General features: G+C 42.1%; 1 protein-coding gene across 1 annotated transcript in view; it reads left to right on the top strand.

The window, feature by feature from the left end:
• Nucleotides 1-14,534, top strand: part of si:ch211-285f17.1 (sickle tail protein homolog) — a 101,637-nt gene that overhangs the window by 47,740 nt on the left and 39,363 nt on the right. Inside the window, 1 exon segment of the mRNA XM_054622550.1 lies at nucleotides 10,663-10,949. Coding sequence (XP_054478525.1) covers nucleotides 10,663-10,949 — 287 coding nt within the window.

The following is a 14,534-nucleotide window of genomic DNA, read 5'->3' on the forward strand; positions in this document are numbered from 1 at the left end:
AGAAAGCAAGAAGTAATGAGCCGGTAAACATTCATTATAGGTGGACACATAGCTGTTAATGGACACACTGACTTGTAGTAAAAGAAAACATTTAGACAACCATCAATTTTAACATGTATGTGTTGTTTTTACATTTTTAACATTTATTTGCTGCTTCCTGACTTAGGGACTAATTTTGAAAGAAATGATAAACAATTTGTCCTGTCCATATCACTTTCTTATATTGCTTATTTAACATTTGCGTTCATTTGAAAGCATTATGAAGTTCAATTTCCAGTCTCCTTTTAGCTCTGTTTTGGTCCCCACCAACTCCTGTGGGAAATATGTGTCTCTTTAGCTGATAAATGCTCCATTATGTTCAACAGCTAATGCTGATTAAAATCCAAAAAGTACAGTTGCGGGTCAAAACAATAAGATGTAAAACTCTAAAACGGTCCAATGAACTGAGGGTAACTGAAGGGTCAGGTGCCAATTCTCTGAGGTTTTGTCACTTCGAGTGACTCATTTAACATTAGTTGTTTGATCTATTGTTACTATAAAGAAATGGATTAGAGATGTTTTAAAGTTGTGACTTTAGTTGTCTCCTTCATATGGACTCTCACTGCCCTACCTACCCTGTTGCGTCCACTCTTCTATTTTTTATAGTTTAGGCCTTTAAGTTAGCCTGCTGTGCTGCAGGGGAGGAGGAGTTGATTACAGCACAGAGGCCAATACCACTAGGAGGCAAAATGATGCCAGGTAACTGTTTCATGTGCACGGAGTAAAATCAATCACTGGCATTGTGCAGTTAGAATTGTGCCCACACACTCCTATGCCTTCCATACACCCGTGACCTGGCTGTGCATTACGGCCCCACTGTGGTGAAACTATTAAACTTTGCAGGCACTCACTTTCTCTCCCCCTCTCCCGTGGGAAAGTTGCAACATTTCCATTGCTACAACCACACTATAATAAAGCGTGTGTTGTTTCCTTTCTTTCCATCAAGTTGATCACCAGCATTCTTGTGATTCAACTAAGTAATATCCTCTTAAAGTACTTGAAAACATATGCATATATAAATATATAAACACATATTTTTTGTGTTTTAAGTGACCACAAATCTTGAGGGGGCAAAAATGCACTAAACCTATATCATTACAGTTTCTGCATGCATTTTTTTCCCCTCCCTCTGAATAGGTCTGGCCACATTCACAAACCTTCCAGCCCCTTCTGCTCCATAGAGTCTTAAGCTTGGATGCAGTCCACCCACTGACCCACACACACACACACACACACACACACACACACACACACACACACACACACACACACACACACACACACACACACACACACACACACACACACACACACACACACACACATCCACACACACATCCATACCGGGGGACACAGCCACAGACACACGGACGGCACACAGCAGGTTTCACAGATAAAGTCTGGGACAGAGGCACTAGTGTTCCCAGGATTCTCAGAGTGGCTCCCCCCTCAACAGGGCCTATTTCACATCCCTCCACCACCTGCATCACTTATCAGCTCCAGCAGCACTCACCGCTCCAAAGCAGGACCTTATGGAGCCACTCAGTTTCATCAGCTCTGCTATGCACACAGTTGTAGACACAGTTTTTAGGTGTTTGAGCAGTACATTTTGATATAATACACCTTTATCCTCAAGCCTAATGTCATAGAGTGAATTTACTGATTTTCAATCATTTGATTTATTAACACATTCCTGAGCTGCTGGCTAGTAATAGGCTTTAAGTTTATGTTAGTTATGCTGTGCCAGCATGCAGAGGAAACAGGCAAAGAGGATATATGCAGCGCAGGGGGGAAAAGTTAAAAACACATGATTGACTGGCAGGCAAAGTCCAGGCCCTAAGCTGCTTATCATTATGAAGAGAGTCAATTGCAGCGCAATCACTTTTTAATAAACTTTTGAGAGAGCAGGCATATTGAAAGACATGTGCAGGCTGAACGCATAGTTAACTCGCTGCAGCAAAAGGGACTAAAGTTGCTTAAATTTGCTAAGGACTTTGTTGTGAAATCTCTAGTGCGTCTTCATAGACATCTGTCTTAAAATGTGTCTCACTCCATCTAATTATCACCAGATAAGAAGAGCAGGTGCCTCCCTCAGTATTTTAAGCTTGTTTGTGCAAAGGAAGCCATATCTTTAGTTTACTCTAGGCATACTGTATGTGCTTGTGTTTTTGTGCCTGTGTGTGTTTTTGTCGTTATTTTGATATCGCAAGTGCATTTCCGCTGTGTGCACTTGTTTTGAATTTGTTGACAGAGAAAACTCGCCAAAACAGATAGGAGATATCTTATCAACAAGCACACAGTTTCAGAGAGGTCTGAGTATTCGACTTTTTTTTCACTTCATGCAGTTTCCTGTTGCAAAAATACTGACAGGCAACATTTTGCTGGCTGATGGACAGTCTGTAAAACTAGTCAGTAGGCAGATCTGATGTCCACCGTGAAACTATCATTGCATGGCCAGAGTCCGATGCAGCTACAGGCTTAAAAGACCAGTCCCCGCCAAAATAAAGAGGGAAAAAAAGTCAGTCGTCCACCTAGCCATTAGTCTGCATAACGTTTTTGTGTTGAGGTGTTTATTCAGCTTTATAGCCAAACTAGAGGCTGTATTTTGTGGTGGTGTTGAATTGTAGAGTGGTAATTCTCATATTACATTTTTATTGTAATATTTCCATCCCTTTACCTCTGAGGTTCCAGTAAATATAATATATCAACTGCCATGCGAGTCACTTGCCTGGCAAAAATTATCATATTGGTATTAAAACTCAAATATCGAATCAGCACTAGTATGAAAAAATTCAAATGATACCCATCCCTAGTCAACCTTGGTAGGCTGTAAACAGATGAGTCACTCACACTGGGGATTTGGTGTGATTGAATTAACTCCAATGAAATAGTCTCTAGCCCAGTGCACTCTTATCTGTTATCCAGGGAGAGAATTCTGGTCCTCGGGAGGTTGCAGCAAGGGACCCAAAGTGAATCATATTGTAAAGAAAAAGTTTCTCTTAGTCAGGGGAGATGAGGTAGCATGATGTTCTCCTCACAGCTGCAACTGGGGCCTCCCCGTCAGAACGCTACCGGCCTCAGAGACGGTTGTCATGGGAGACCTGCAGACATCTGAGCCGGTGGCTAGGTTGACTTACACCTACTCTAGCCACGAGTTAATGAAGTGTACACACTGCTGGGGTTTACTGGCAAACACATGTGCGCTTGTGTGCACACACACACACACACACACACACACACACACACACACACACACACACACACACACACACACACACACACACACACACACACACACGTACACACAATTGCACACAGAGACACACTAACAAACACACTGGTTCATTAAGCAGCACTTAGAGTCTCAGTTAATAAACAACCAAGGAAATATGCTCGAGCTTACTTCCTTGTGCAAGATGGAGGAGGCACACAAAAACACTTTCCTCTTATTTTCTTTTTTCACACATATACACACACACACACACACACACACACACACACACACACACACACACACACACACACTCACACACAAAAACACACACACACACACACACACACACACACACACACACACACACTCATACACAAAAATTCCCCCCTGATGATTCCACATCATGCCTGGTGCATCTTCAACAGCACCCCCTGGTGTGATGAAAATGCAGTGCAGCTCAAAAAGGCAGCAACAACTTGTTTAGTATAGAGAAGGCAATAGGAGGTTAGTTGATTCGGATTGATCTGGGGCTGATGTGCGTCAGAGAGGGATAGTTGAAAGAAACAGCATATGTGCTGAAGAGTGGAGCTGGCCAATAAACAAAGCTGTTTGTTTGAGTTTTTCACTATCTTTTTTTTAGAAGCAAGTATCAGAACCAGCAGGCCCGCTCTGTTGGTGGCCCCTCTCTCAGATCCCCTTAGCTTGTTTACAATAACTGGAGAAAAAAGCAGGAGAAGGAGGGATGACGGAGACAGAGCAAAATAATTGATTTGCAGACTTGTGAATAGTGGTTTCACCTAGTCCAAAGACTTAGTCAAACTGTATTGTAGTTGTAGTCCATTCAGTAGGAAAGGCTGTTAAATTTTCACTTTACTTAAAGATCTACAAGTCTTAGGATAAGCGATTCCTACTTGGAGGCAAAGCAGCAGCAAAATGAATTTGCCATGCTTCATTGAGCCCAGCTAAAGTAAAAAGCCTCACGCTGACAGTCCCCTGTGTGATACATATGTATTTAACTTCTATTTTGCAATGTTAGGTTGTAAAAATTCTCTGGAGCTCCATAGCTGTTTTGATATCAAATATGCTCACGCCACCACTGCTACTATTCCCAGCGCTGACACCCAGACCCGCACACCAGAGCACATGACTGTAACTCATATCTTTTGGCAGTGCGCCTGTCAGGTTGGCAGCCCTGACTGTTTATAAGGCTTCAGCAGAGCGGAAAGTCTGGACAGGACTGTGTATCTGACTGAACACATTCTTACTGAATGTATCCACACATATACACAAGTATCTTAATTGAAAGGTGCATTGCAATCAGTGTATGTACCACAAGGCTGTGGGTGTCCACAAGTCTGAGCTGAGACAGATGTTGCAGTGGTTTAACAGCCAACAAGCTAACAAACGTACAGGGTGGGGACTAATGTTTATCAACAGTAGCAGGGCAGCTGGGAGATGTCTCATTGAGCGAGGGATAGACGGGTGGGAAAAAGGTGGGAAATAGAGACAGAAATAAAGGTAAGGTGAAGACAAAGAAGAGATTCAAAAATAAGGGTAGCAGAGGAAAATCCAGTCATGTGCTGAGCGGTCAAAAGAGTTACAGAACTATAGGAGAGGAATCTGACATCTGAATCTTGACTTTTTAAGCCACTAACGAGATTTTATTTGTCGGCTTCATATGTATTATTCATATGTGGTGCTTTATTTTATGGTATTTTATTCCTGAAGGAGTGGACAGTTGTGTATTTTTTAATGGGGAGGACAGCCAGTGAGGGTGCAGTTGGGGACGATGGTTACGATCTGTTGACTGGGCTGTAGTTTACAGTATGACAGTGCTATTGGGGCTATAAGGTTGAGTGCTCTCACATTACACATGCACATTTTGGACTTCACTCTCGAATCAACAGGAAACGTAAACGCACAGAGAGGAGAACGATGTGGGTCAATCACAAAGAAATGTGTAGGAAAGGGCGTTTTTGTGGTTAACAATGAGAGCAGGAATTTCTGAATTATTTGACAACCATATTGAATTTATTAAGGCCAGTTCTGTGCTAATACAGCATAAAGAAGAAGACAAAATAGCAGCCTGCTGTCCTCCAGGAATCGTGACATTGTGACCTGAAAGTCATATAATCAACCTCCCAAATGAAAACAAGGCAGCACTGATCCACGGCCTTTAGGAGGGGAGGACTTGGGGGTAAAGGTCGCCTCATACACAATGGTCTCTCTGATTGGTGGATTTCATATGTGGACAATTTCCCTTGGCAGCGAGCCTTAGGCAAAACTAGAAATTAAATCCCTTCCAACTAAAGGTTCCTATTTCACCTTTCTCTTTGTAAAGAATTGCTTTCACACATGTGCAGTGTTTTTCCCATTGTGTGCAAAATTCACAAGTGTTGACATCCCTGAAAATTGGGAATTATGACTTGAACATGCAAAGAGTGAAACAGATACCCGGATCGGAAGTGAGATATTTCCTGCATGTGAGTGAAAATGCATGAATGTCTGTCTCTGTGTGTGTGTGTGTGTGTGTGTGTGTGTGTGTGTGTGTGTGTGTGTGTGTGTGTGTGTGTGTGTGTGTGTGTGTGTGTGTGTGTGTGTGTGTGTGTGTGTGTGTGTGTGTGTGTGTGTGTGTGTGTGTGTATTTGATGTGAAAAATGTGGCCAGTCTGCATTGCGGGGGCATTTTGGATCTCTGGTGTCAGTTACCTGCACGGAAAAGAGCTTATCTGTCAGATCAGCAATCAGTGACAGGTCGGTGTAGAAATCAGCGTCCTTTTCAGCGGGCTTTGAGCAGGTCACCTCCACAGACTCTCACACATTAGCCTTCTCCTGCAGCTTGGCAGGGTCAGTGTACAGCGCTGACTGTGGGCGGAAGAGGGTAACGAGATAAGCGAAGGGCACGGAATCAGGTGGTCTCGGTCTGACAGGAGGGACAACTGATGGGAAAACAAAGGAGGAGGAGTGGGAAAATACGTCTACAGTTTTTAGCAGTTTTACAAGCCATCATTCTTTTTTTGGCTCTTAAAATGTACCTTAGATTTACCAATTTACTTCAAGATGTTTTTCAAACGCATACCTAATAATCTATCTATTTTATTTAACACTATGACACTGTCATTATAAAACAATAGTCGACAGCCACAGAAGCAACTTTTTGATGCTGTACAAGGAGTGCTTTGAGCTAAATGCTATTATTTGCAACTGATTTGTAATTCCCACCACTACAATACATCCCATAGTTGTCAAGATTTCATTCAAAACCACAAATTCAACCTCATGGTGATGCAAAAGGAAAAGTATGGATATATGTGAAGGTATTTCAGTCCGGACCAAAGGGATGGAACGACCGAAAGACCAGTATGGGCAGAAATATTTTAATGGGTCATTTTTATTTAAGCCCACTGGCAGTTTTTGTTGTTTTTCAAACAAGATTTAAAGTCTCAGGCTCAATGACTTGTTAAACAGGACATTATTATATTGTATTTAGTTGTCTGAGGCTTAATGTATTCTAATCACATTTAAATAAGATCCTTTTCATACACACGGCTCAGTTCCACATGAACGGATCATCTGATATCCCGATAACTTCTACATAATAAAAATACTGTCAGATACTCAGCAGTGGACCAGTGCTGTTATGTGTATCACCATTCATGGCTTCAGGGTACCGCTATGTGAGCACTGCTTTTATTGCACACAACAGGGCTTTGTATCTAACTGCATAGTTATGGGACAGTAATAGTAGGGCAGAGTGGGAGTGTGCACAGGGATACATTCCTACATAAATAAGTGCCAACCAGAAAAGTAACTGCAAACAGCAGGAGGGCCTGCTCCTCATAAGACCTGAGTGCTCATGGGCAAGTGTTTCATGTTGTCTTTCAACTGAGGGGACCATCGTTTACTCAATGCACTCGCAGCTGTGAAAGAGAGAGTGACATTCTTAAGCTGTTGGACCGAGACACAATTCACTTGCAGGTCCCTTGAGACACTCTGCAAGAAGGAGGTCAGTTTTTGGCCCGGAATGCTGACAGTAAAAGTGCAGCGAGGCAGGTTGTTAAGACCACAGGGTGTAGTTGTTGGTTTGGAAGAGCCGTTTTAATTATGACTGAGGGTTGGTGGAAGGCTGACCTCTTGGTTGGCTGTGATGATATGCGGGTCATTGTCAGGACAGAAGGATTTTGACACAGAACAACTGACACTGACTGCTATGGCTATGATGAAATCTAAAGAATTTCAGTTGCATTTCTTTGGAAGTCTTTCAAATTTCAGACCATGTTTTGACACTCTATGAGTCGACTCTTGATTATACATGGTCAAATACTTCATGTAAATGTTCAAGCAACAGGAAAAAAAACTATAGGATAGTGGTTCATGAAAGAATAGTTGTAAGTTTGCCCAATGACTAGACACGTCAATTTAATAATAAAACGTTGTTATTGGTGGCTTAGGGCTCCTTTTGTGGTTGTATGTTAGTCAATACATAATAAAGGTATTTTCAAAGACCCTTCAATGTAGAGTTTTATAGCATTAAGATTCAGCTAAAGTTGTAGGTTTAGTAGCTTTCTGGATTTTATTTTGCTGCTTTTAGCAGTTATACTGGAGAAATCTATAAGAAAAGGATGCAATACAAGTTTCACTGTGCTATAGCTGCTGCTCTAACCATCTGCTCATAAAGCCACTGCTGAGCATGTTCAAGCCTGTTCTCTGGGCGTTGCTGCATATAATTCAGGGAAGCGTAAGAATTTACTAATATATGCCAAGGTGGATGAGGTCGCTTCAGGAGAAGCTTGTGCACCAGAAAAGGAAAACTCATTGAATTGAATAAGCATTACAGATAACTATGTAAAGAGTGTTAGCATAGCCTGCCACAGTATAATGACATGATCCCTGTCTGTTGGCCTGTAAACTGTCTGCCTATCGTTGGCTGAGAGCTGGAGCACGTGAGCGGGTGAAAGCAGACAGTGGGTGGAAGCAGACTTGTCTCCATATGTTAGACATCATCCGTCAGCTGCTGCATTGTGTTTGTTCATGCGCTCGCCCCACCACTTTCAATTACATGGCCCACAAACTAGGCCATTGATCCCCTCACGTTTTCCTGTTAAGGTATGCCAATTTGCACCTTTCTCCTCGCAAATTTAGATCAGGTCACTTACATCGGCAGCTGCAAAGAGATGATCTCATGCAAAGTCGCAGCCCCCCCCCCCCGTGTCCTCTTTTGCATAAACACATATATATATCGGCTCCAGTCTTTTGTGTTTTGACATGTTTGCACAATATGTGAGGCCGTTGAGCGTGTTTGCTGACTGTCAGGCAACCAGGACAGTGTTGCTTTTAATAGCCCACAGAGAAGCAACAAACACAAAGACTGCTGTCTCCTGCGAGGCTCCTAATTGGAAACAACACTGCCTGCAGGACAGTCACTTGTCTTAGACAGTCGCGTTGATTTGATAACTCCATCTCGTATTAGCGGGCTGCCATGCGCTGAGAGCAGTGTGGATGTGGCTCAGAAGTAGGTTATGACACATTTGGATGCATGCTCGTGTCTGGTGGGCCCCTCTTCGGGGATCGAGAGTTAAACAAGAGACAGCTTGCAAACAAATACCTGATAAGGAACAGACTGTGTGAATATGTGTGTGTGTGTGTGTGTGTGTGTGTATATATATATTTAGGTGCGTGTCAGACAGTTTGACTGACACCTGTTAGTCTCAGAGCCTAGTTTTAAGACGAGACGACGTGTTCGTTGTCTGTATCTACTTTTTCAAAGCTCTATATACACTCTGTTTCACTCAGACACATTTACATTCAGCCAATGACCACTCCATGGTAGCAGAGGAGCTTTTAGCCTGAGGGCGAGGGGCTAGTCGCTCTGGGTCCTGGAATGCAGTTGACTTTCTAAATCCCCAGCAGTCTATCCTGGGGATATGGGGCAGGGCCTATCTCAAGCCCCCTTTTTCCACGTGAGCCACGTCTGGAATCCCTAAGCAAAGCAGTTAGCTGATTCTCCCCGTCTTACTCCTTCACCGTCGCTGTGTGTTGTTGATCCCAAAGTGCAATGGAAGAGGAAATAGCAGATAAAGACAAAGATTGTTCACTTGGGGAAGGTAATGAGCTTTCTGACATGCCACCCGACAAATTAATTCTGATCCTTTAGAGTCTATTCTGTCTGCTGAGTGTAATTTGGTTAGCAGTAGGGAAACTGTTTGGGAGTTAAAAATAGGACTGGAAGTAAATGAGACTACTGCGGCACTGAACTTGAGCGGGGTGGGTGTTTTGGGCTGATGGTGCTGGTGAGGGAGCTTAATCGTGACACACCACTTCAAAAAAGTAGGCCTGAGTTTGTGGTTACTGTTTTCTACAAAAGATCCTCAGGCGAAAACTTTTGAAACAACCCGCAATAGTGGAAAATCACTTGAAATATCCATCTTCAACTGTTGAGGAGGTGACCTCAATAAAAGGTCCTTTATTCTCCGTCATTACCCTCTGAAAGGTAGACATTATAGCTCTACCTGCCTGTATAGAAAACAAGGCATAGCTCTACCTGCCTGTATAGAAAACAAGGCAGGGGGTCTCTATTTCTTTGCTTCGATCCATATTCTCTTTTCTATTTTCTCTTCTCCTCTCTTCTCCTACTTTGCGGAATCTCACGGGAAAGATCTCAGATAGATGGATTTTTTATTTATTCCCCAGGCTCTGATTGATTTAAGACAAAGTCATTTGTGCAAAGACATTCATGTGCCTAAAGAGGTTGTATTTATTCTGCCCTAAAATCAAATATCCATCACCAACACCTCTTTTGGTCAATTACGTATTTGTGGTTGTGAGAAAAGGCAACAACTTGCCAATTGCAGTTGAAGTATGGCCCAGGCCTTCTGAAAAAGTAACAAAAGACATTAACTTTTAATATTTTTGAATTAAGATGTCAACTTTCAAATAACCTTATTGCAACTTATTGCAATTTCCAAGTTTTGCAAGGCTCTGGATGCTAAAACAGATGCTCTGGATATCGTTTCTGAGTTTCTTCATTTGTGTTCTTACATTAATGAACATCCTTGGCTTTTATATTAAGGAAGGAAGCCTGAGCATCTGCTTCAATTCAGTGTTTTCATCACCAATATTCTGTCTGTCACATTAAATTGTGGATTTATTGCCGATACAAAACAGCATGAATATATAATGAACTAGGCCAACTGCATATGTGTATGTCGGCATTGCTTCTGGAGAGAATATTAACATAATTGTGCATATGGGAGTCTGTCAGTTTTCAGTCCCAGATGGTTGAGTTTGCCCTGACATGCCCTCTTCATGACCTATGGAATAGCAACATACACACACATACTTGTAATCAAAACATCAGCACACGCATTTGTTTTGACTCCTTTTGCCTCTCTGTCCCCTCTGTCCCCTCAGAACAAACCAAAAGCAACCTGAAGGTAACCTCCCCAGAGGACGCCCAGCACGTAAGCCGCCGACAGGCCTCCCCAAATGGGACTGGCCTTTCAAAGGGGGACGCCAAAGGCAGCCGCACTGTCCCTCGTAGGCACACATTAGGGGGAGCCCGCGGCTCCCGTGAGATCCTGGCGATGCAGCCGCCAGAAATGGACAAGAAGAGGGAGGCCTTCCTGGAGCATCTGAAGCAGAAATACCCCCATCATGCCTCAGCGATCATGGGCCACCAGGAAAGGCTCCGAGAGCAGGTCAGTGGGTTGAGAGAGGCTCGGGTGTGCAGAGTTGTTGTTTGTCTTAGCCCGCATTGTTATGATGCTCTGGATTATAAATCTATTGTTTTGTTAATTCCTTACAAGGGATTACAGTGTATTTGTTTTAAAGCTGCACAAATCACAATATCAAAAATGAATCAAACGATAAAGTAAAGTGTGAAAGGTGTCGCACTTGGTTACAAACCCACAGAGCTACACCCCAATCTCTAAGGAGCGTTTTAGCATCTTTCAGCACATTGTTTTTTAGTTTTAGTGCTTGCAAACTCCATCCACCTTGTTTCTAGATGGAAGCAGCTGTTGTTAGTGTAAAATGTCTAATAACCTTTTATTCTTTAAAGTCTGTACAATATCTGTCTGTACATTATAGTCTCTCCTCATATATCTCCTTTAATATAGTTTATTGTAAATTTCATGCCTACTGCAGCAGCTTTATTTACAATAATTCAATATTTTTGTTTAATTTAATTTTATCAAAGATACAAATATATCTCAAAGGAATAGACATTTTAGGAAATACTTCTTTACTTTTTTTGCAGAGAAATAGAAGAGTAGATACCACTCTCAAGTTTGTACGGTAAATATGTAGCTGGTGCCAGCAGCTGGTTAGCTTAGCTTCAAACAAAGACTGGAACCATCCACATATCCCCCTGTACAATGGAACGTCATTGTTTATACACTGTAGTTTCTTTTATCAAGATTAAACAAAGTTTATTGATTCATATTGTATTGAATTGTATGAATTTTTTTCTTGTCCAACACTTCGGAGAAAGCATCACACATATTTTCTATATAATGTTAAACTAATCATTTGACATGAAAACAAAGATAGAAGATGGATGACAGTACAAATGACGAGATAAATAATGCTGTTTATGTACTGACATACTCTCATGTGAACTTTGAAGTGCTCTTATATGGTCACATTGAGGTATTGTTATTTTCCTCTGCAGACTGAGGTAACATTGCAGCAAAACTATTTCCTCTCCTCCCTTTTTTGCCGCAGGTTAAATGTGAAGTCTATCCTATAAATCTGCCTGTCACGTATGCCTCCCACAGCTGCTGTGAAAAAACAGTAATGTGGTGTTTTTGTGAAGGAGTAGAAAACACGTGAAGAGTTTGAATTGTCCACACACTATAAAGCCCTTTTTGCCATAATTGGACTTGCCTATAGTTTCAGTCTGCTTTTTCGTGTATTCAAGACGACGGCATGGGGTTAAAATATATTTTTAATGCTATTTCGGAGCATTTACTCATTACAAAGCCATGCTTTTTAAGTCAAGTAAGTTGATGGGGGAGGGTGACACAGAGGGAGTCACGACGAGGACATTTGGCTCACCTGGTCATTGTCTGTGTGTTTGCTCCGGGTCAGAGGACACAAAAGGGAGGGGCAAGCTGGCTTTTGTAGCCAAAACAATTGAGGTAATGGTGAGACTGGCACCGAGCCACAGGGGAGCTCCAGGCAGTGGTACGAGGCATTGTGCAAGGGGGGAATTTCGTGTGCTGCTCTCAGACCAGCCAGCACAGCCTGCACACACATGCAAAGTGAACCCTTTTCATTAGGAAACTGATGGTGAACTCTTTGAATTTGCATATCAGCCAGCAGGGATGCTGTGTTATGTTACTCCAAACCTATATACTCAACTGTGCTGTGTTGTGTTGTGTTGTGTGTGTGTGTGTGTGTGTGTGTGTGTGTGTGTGTGTGTGTGTGTGTGTGTGTGTGTGTGTGTGTGTGTGTGTGTGTGTGTGTGTATGTGTGTATGCATGAGAGAGAGAGAGAGAGAGAGAGAGATCTGGGGTAACATGTGTGCTATGCATTATGCATTATTACACCATCAAGTCATCAACAGATTGGCTGCATCTGCATCAGGGGAGACGGAGGAAAGAGTTTGTTGTGAGCTTGAAGTAGTCTGACAGGTAAATTCAGCTCCGGACTGGGGTGGAGTCAGAGTTACCATAGTGACTTGTGATGTCACCGCTGGAGGGGGCTCAGTTTACTTGTAGGTGCCTGCTGGAGCGAGCTGGGCTGAGCTGCGGGAGAGGAGCAGTGTTGCGTGTGTTGGAGTGCGGGGGACGCTGCTTGCTCTGCAGAACAGACGATGGATCTGAAGAACGCCTTGACGCATGAGGAATAGAAAGAAAGTTCCCCAAAACAGACGGAATAAACTTGGCACACCGACGCCTGCAGTGCGTAAAAGGTAGGATTAATCGGACACTTTTACGCAGTCCTAGACATTGCGTGCCTTTTGTGCATACTACCACACTAATGCACGGATTATTGCGCTTTTTTAAAGCATAAAGTGTAATACGCACTGGGAGTGTTTGTGCTGCAGCAGAGCGCACATCCGCAGGGGGGTCAGGTGCTGCAAAACTTCCAAGAAGCGAATGCAAAACTTGGACGCACGACTTTTGTTGGGAAAGAAAAACGTGTTTGACCGCAACAGATGCCTTCACTTCACCGATGTTTTGTTAGATGGACGCCGTGAGGTTGTCTGCAGTAATTCACCCATAAAGTACAATCAACTGTACCTGCAGACGCTCCACATCCTCGTATGGAGATGGCACAATAACGCAAAGCAATCATTTCAAAGCAAATGATCGAATGTCTCCTTTAATATATTTTATTGTCAATTTAATTGCCCACTGCAGCAGCTTTATTTGCAATAATTCAATATTTTTGTTTAATTTAATTTGACAAAAGATACAAATATATCTCAAGTTAGGGTTTAACATTGTGCCATATCTTGCAAGATATTGATTTGGAGACAGTATAGGCATAGTCATTTAACTGATTCTACGCTGCTAGTTACTGCTATTACACATATATATATGTTTTGCAATGACGTCATGTTAGACTTAATTATTCTTTTACCAGATCTCTGACATTTAGTAAGTTTGTATTTCTTTAAATGTGTTTTAGAGTCAATTTTAGTTTCTAAAAAGATTCAGAATAAATGGAACCAGTAGTGGATACTGCCATGGTTTTACTTCAATATTACTTAATGGCTCTTATTGAATTTTCACAGTCTTATTCTTGGGATACATTGTTTGTATTATTTTTATTGACAGATTTCAATGGCGTTTGGAGCTTTGCTTTTTTTCTGGCAATTATATTCAATTATATTGCCTTTGGTGTGTCCAGGGTTGGTGGATTTGTTCAGTACATGCAATTAGAAGCAGCAAGAGGAGGACTATTTTCTTTTGCTTATGTATGAACTTGTATAGATAAATATGTTTGGGGTCATTCCCGGGTAATAGATAATTTTGTTTGGAACATACTGCCCTTATTAGCAAGGGGTTATATCCTCTGACAGTGCTTTCCTAATGGTTGAGCTACTGTAAAAAAACCAAAATCAAATTCCACCCTCAGCTGCTGAATCTCAAAATGAGACCCGGAGATAAGTGTATCTGTTGGTGCTGATATGCTGACTTTGAAAGACATGACACTTTTAAATAGATTTTGGGATAATACTGCTCATATGTTATTCAAATGTTGGGAGTGAGATTAGAGTGGGGATGGCTCTTGAATTTATCATGTCAGGGGAAAAAAATACAAGATGCTGT

Source organism: Anoplopoma fimbria, chromosome 21 (genome assembly GCF_027596085.1).
Source record: "Anoplopoma fimbria isolate UVic2021 breed Golden Eagle Sablefish chromosome 21, Afim_UVic_2022, whole genome shotgun sequence".
In the NCBI taxonomy this organism is placed as follows: Eukaryota; Metazoa; Chordata; class Actinopteri; order Perciformes; family Anoplopomatidae; genus Anoplopoma; species Anoplopoma fimbria.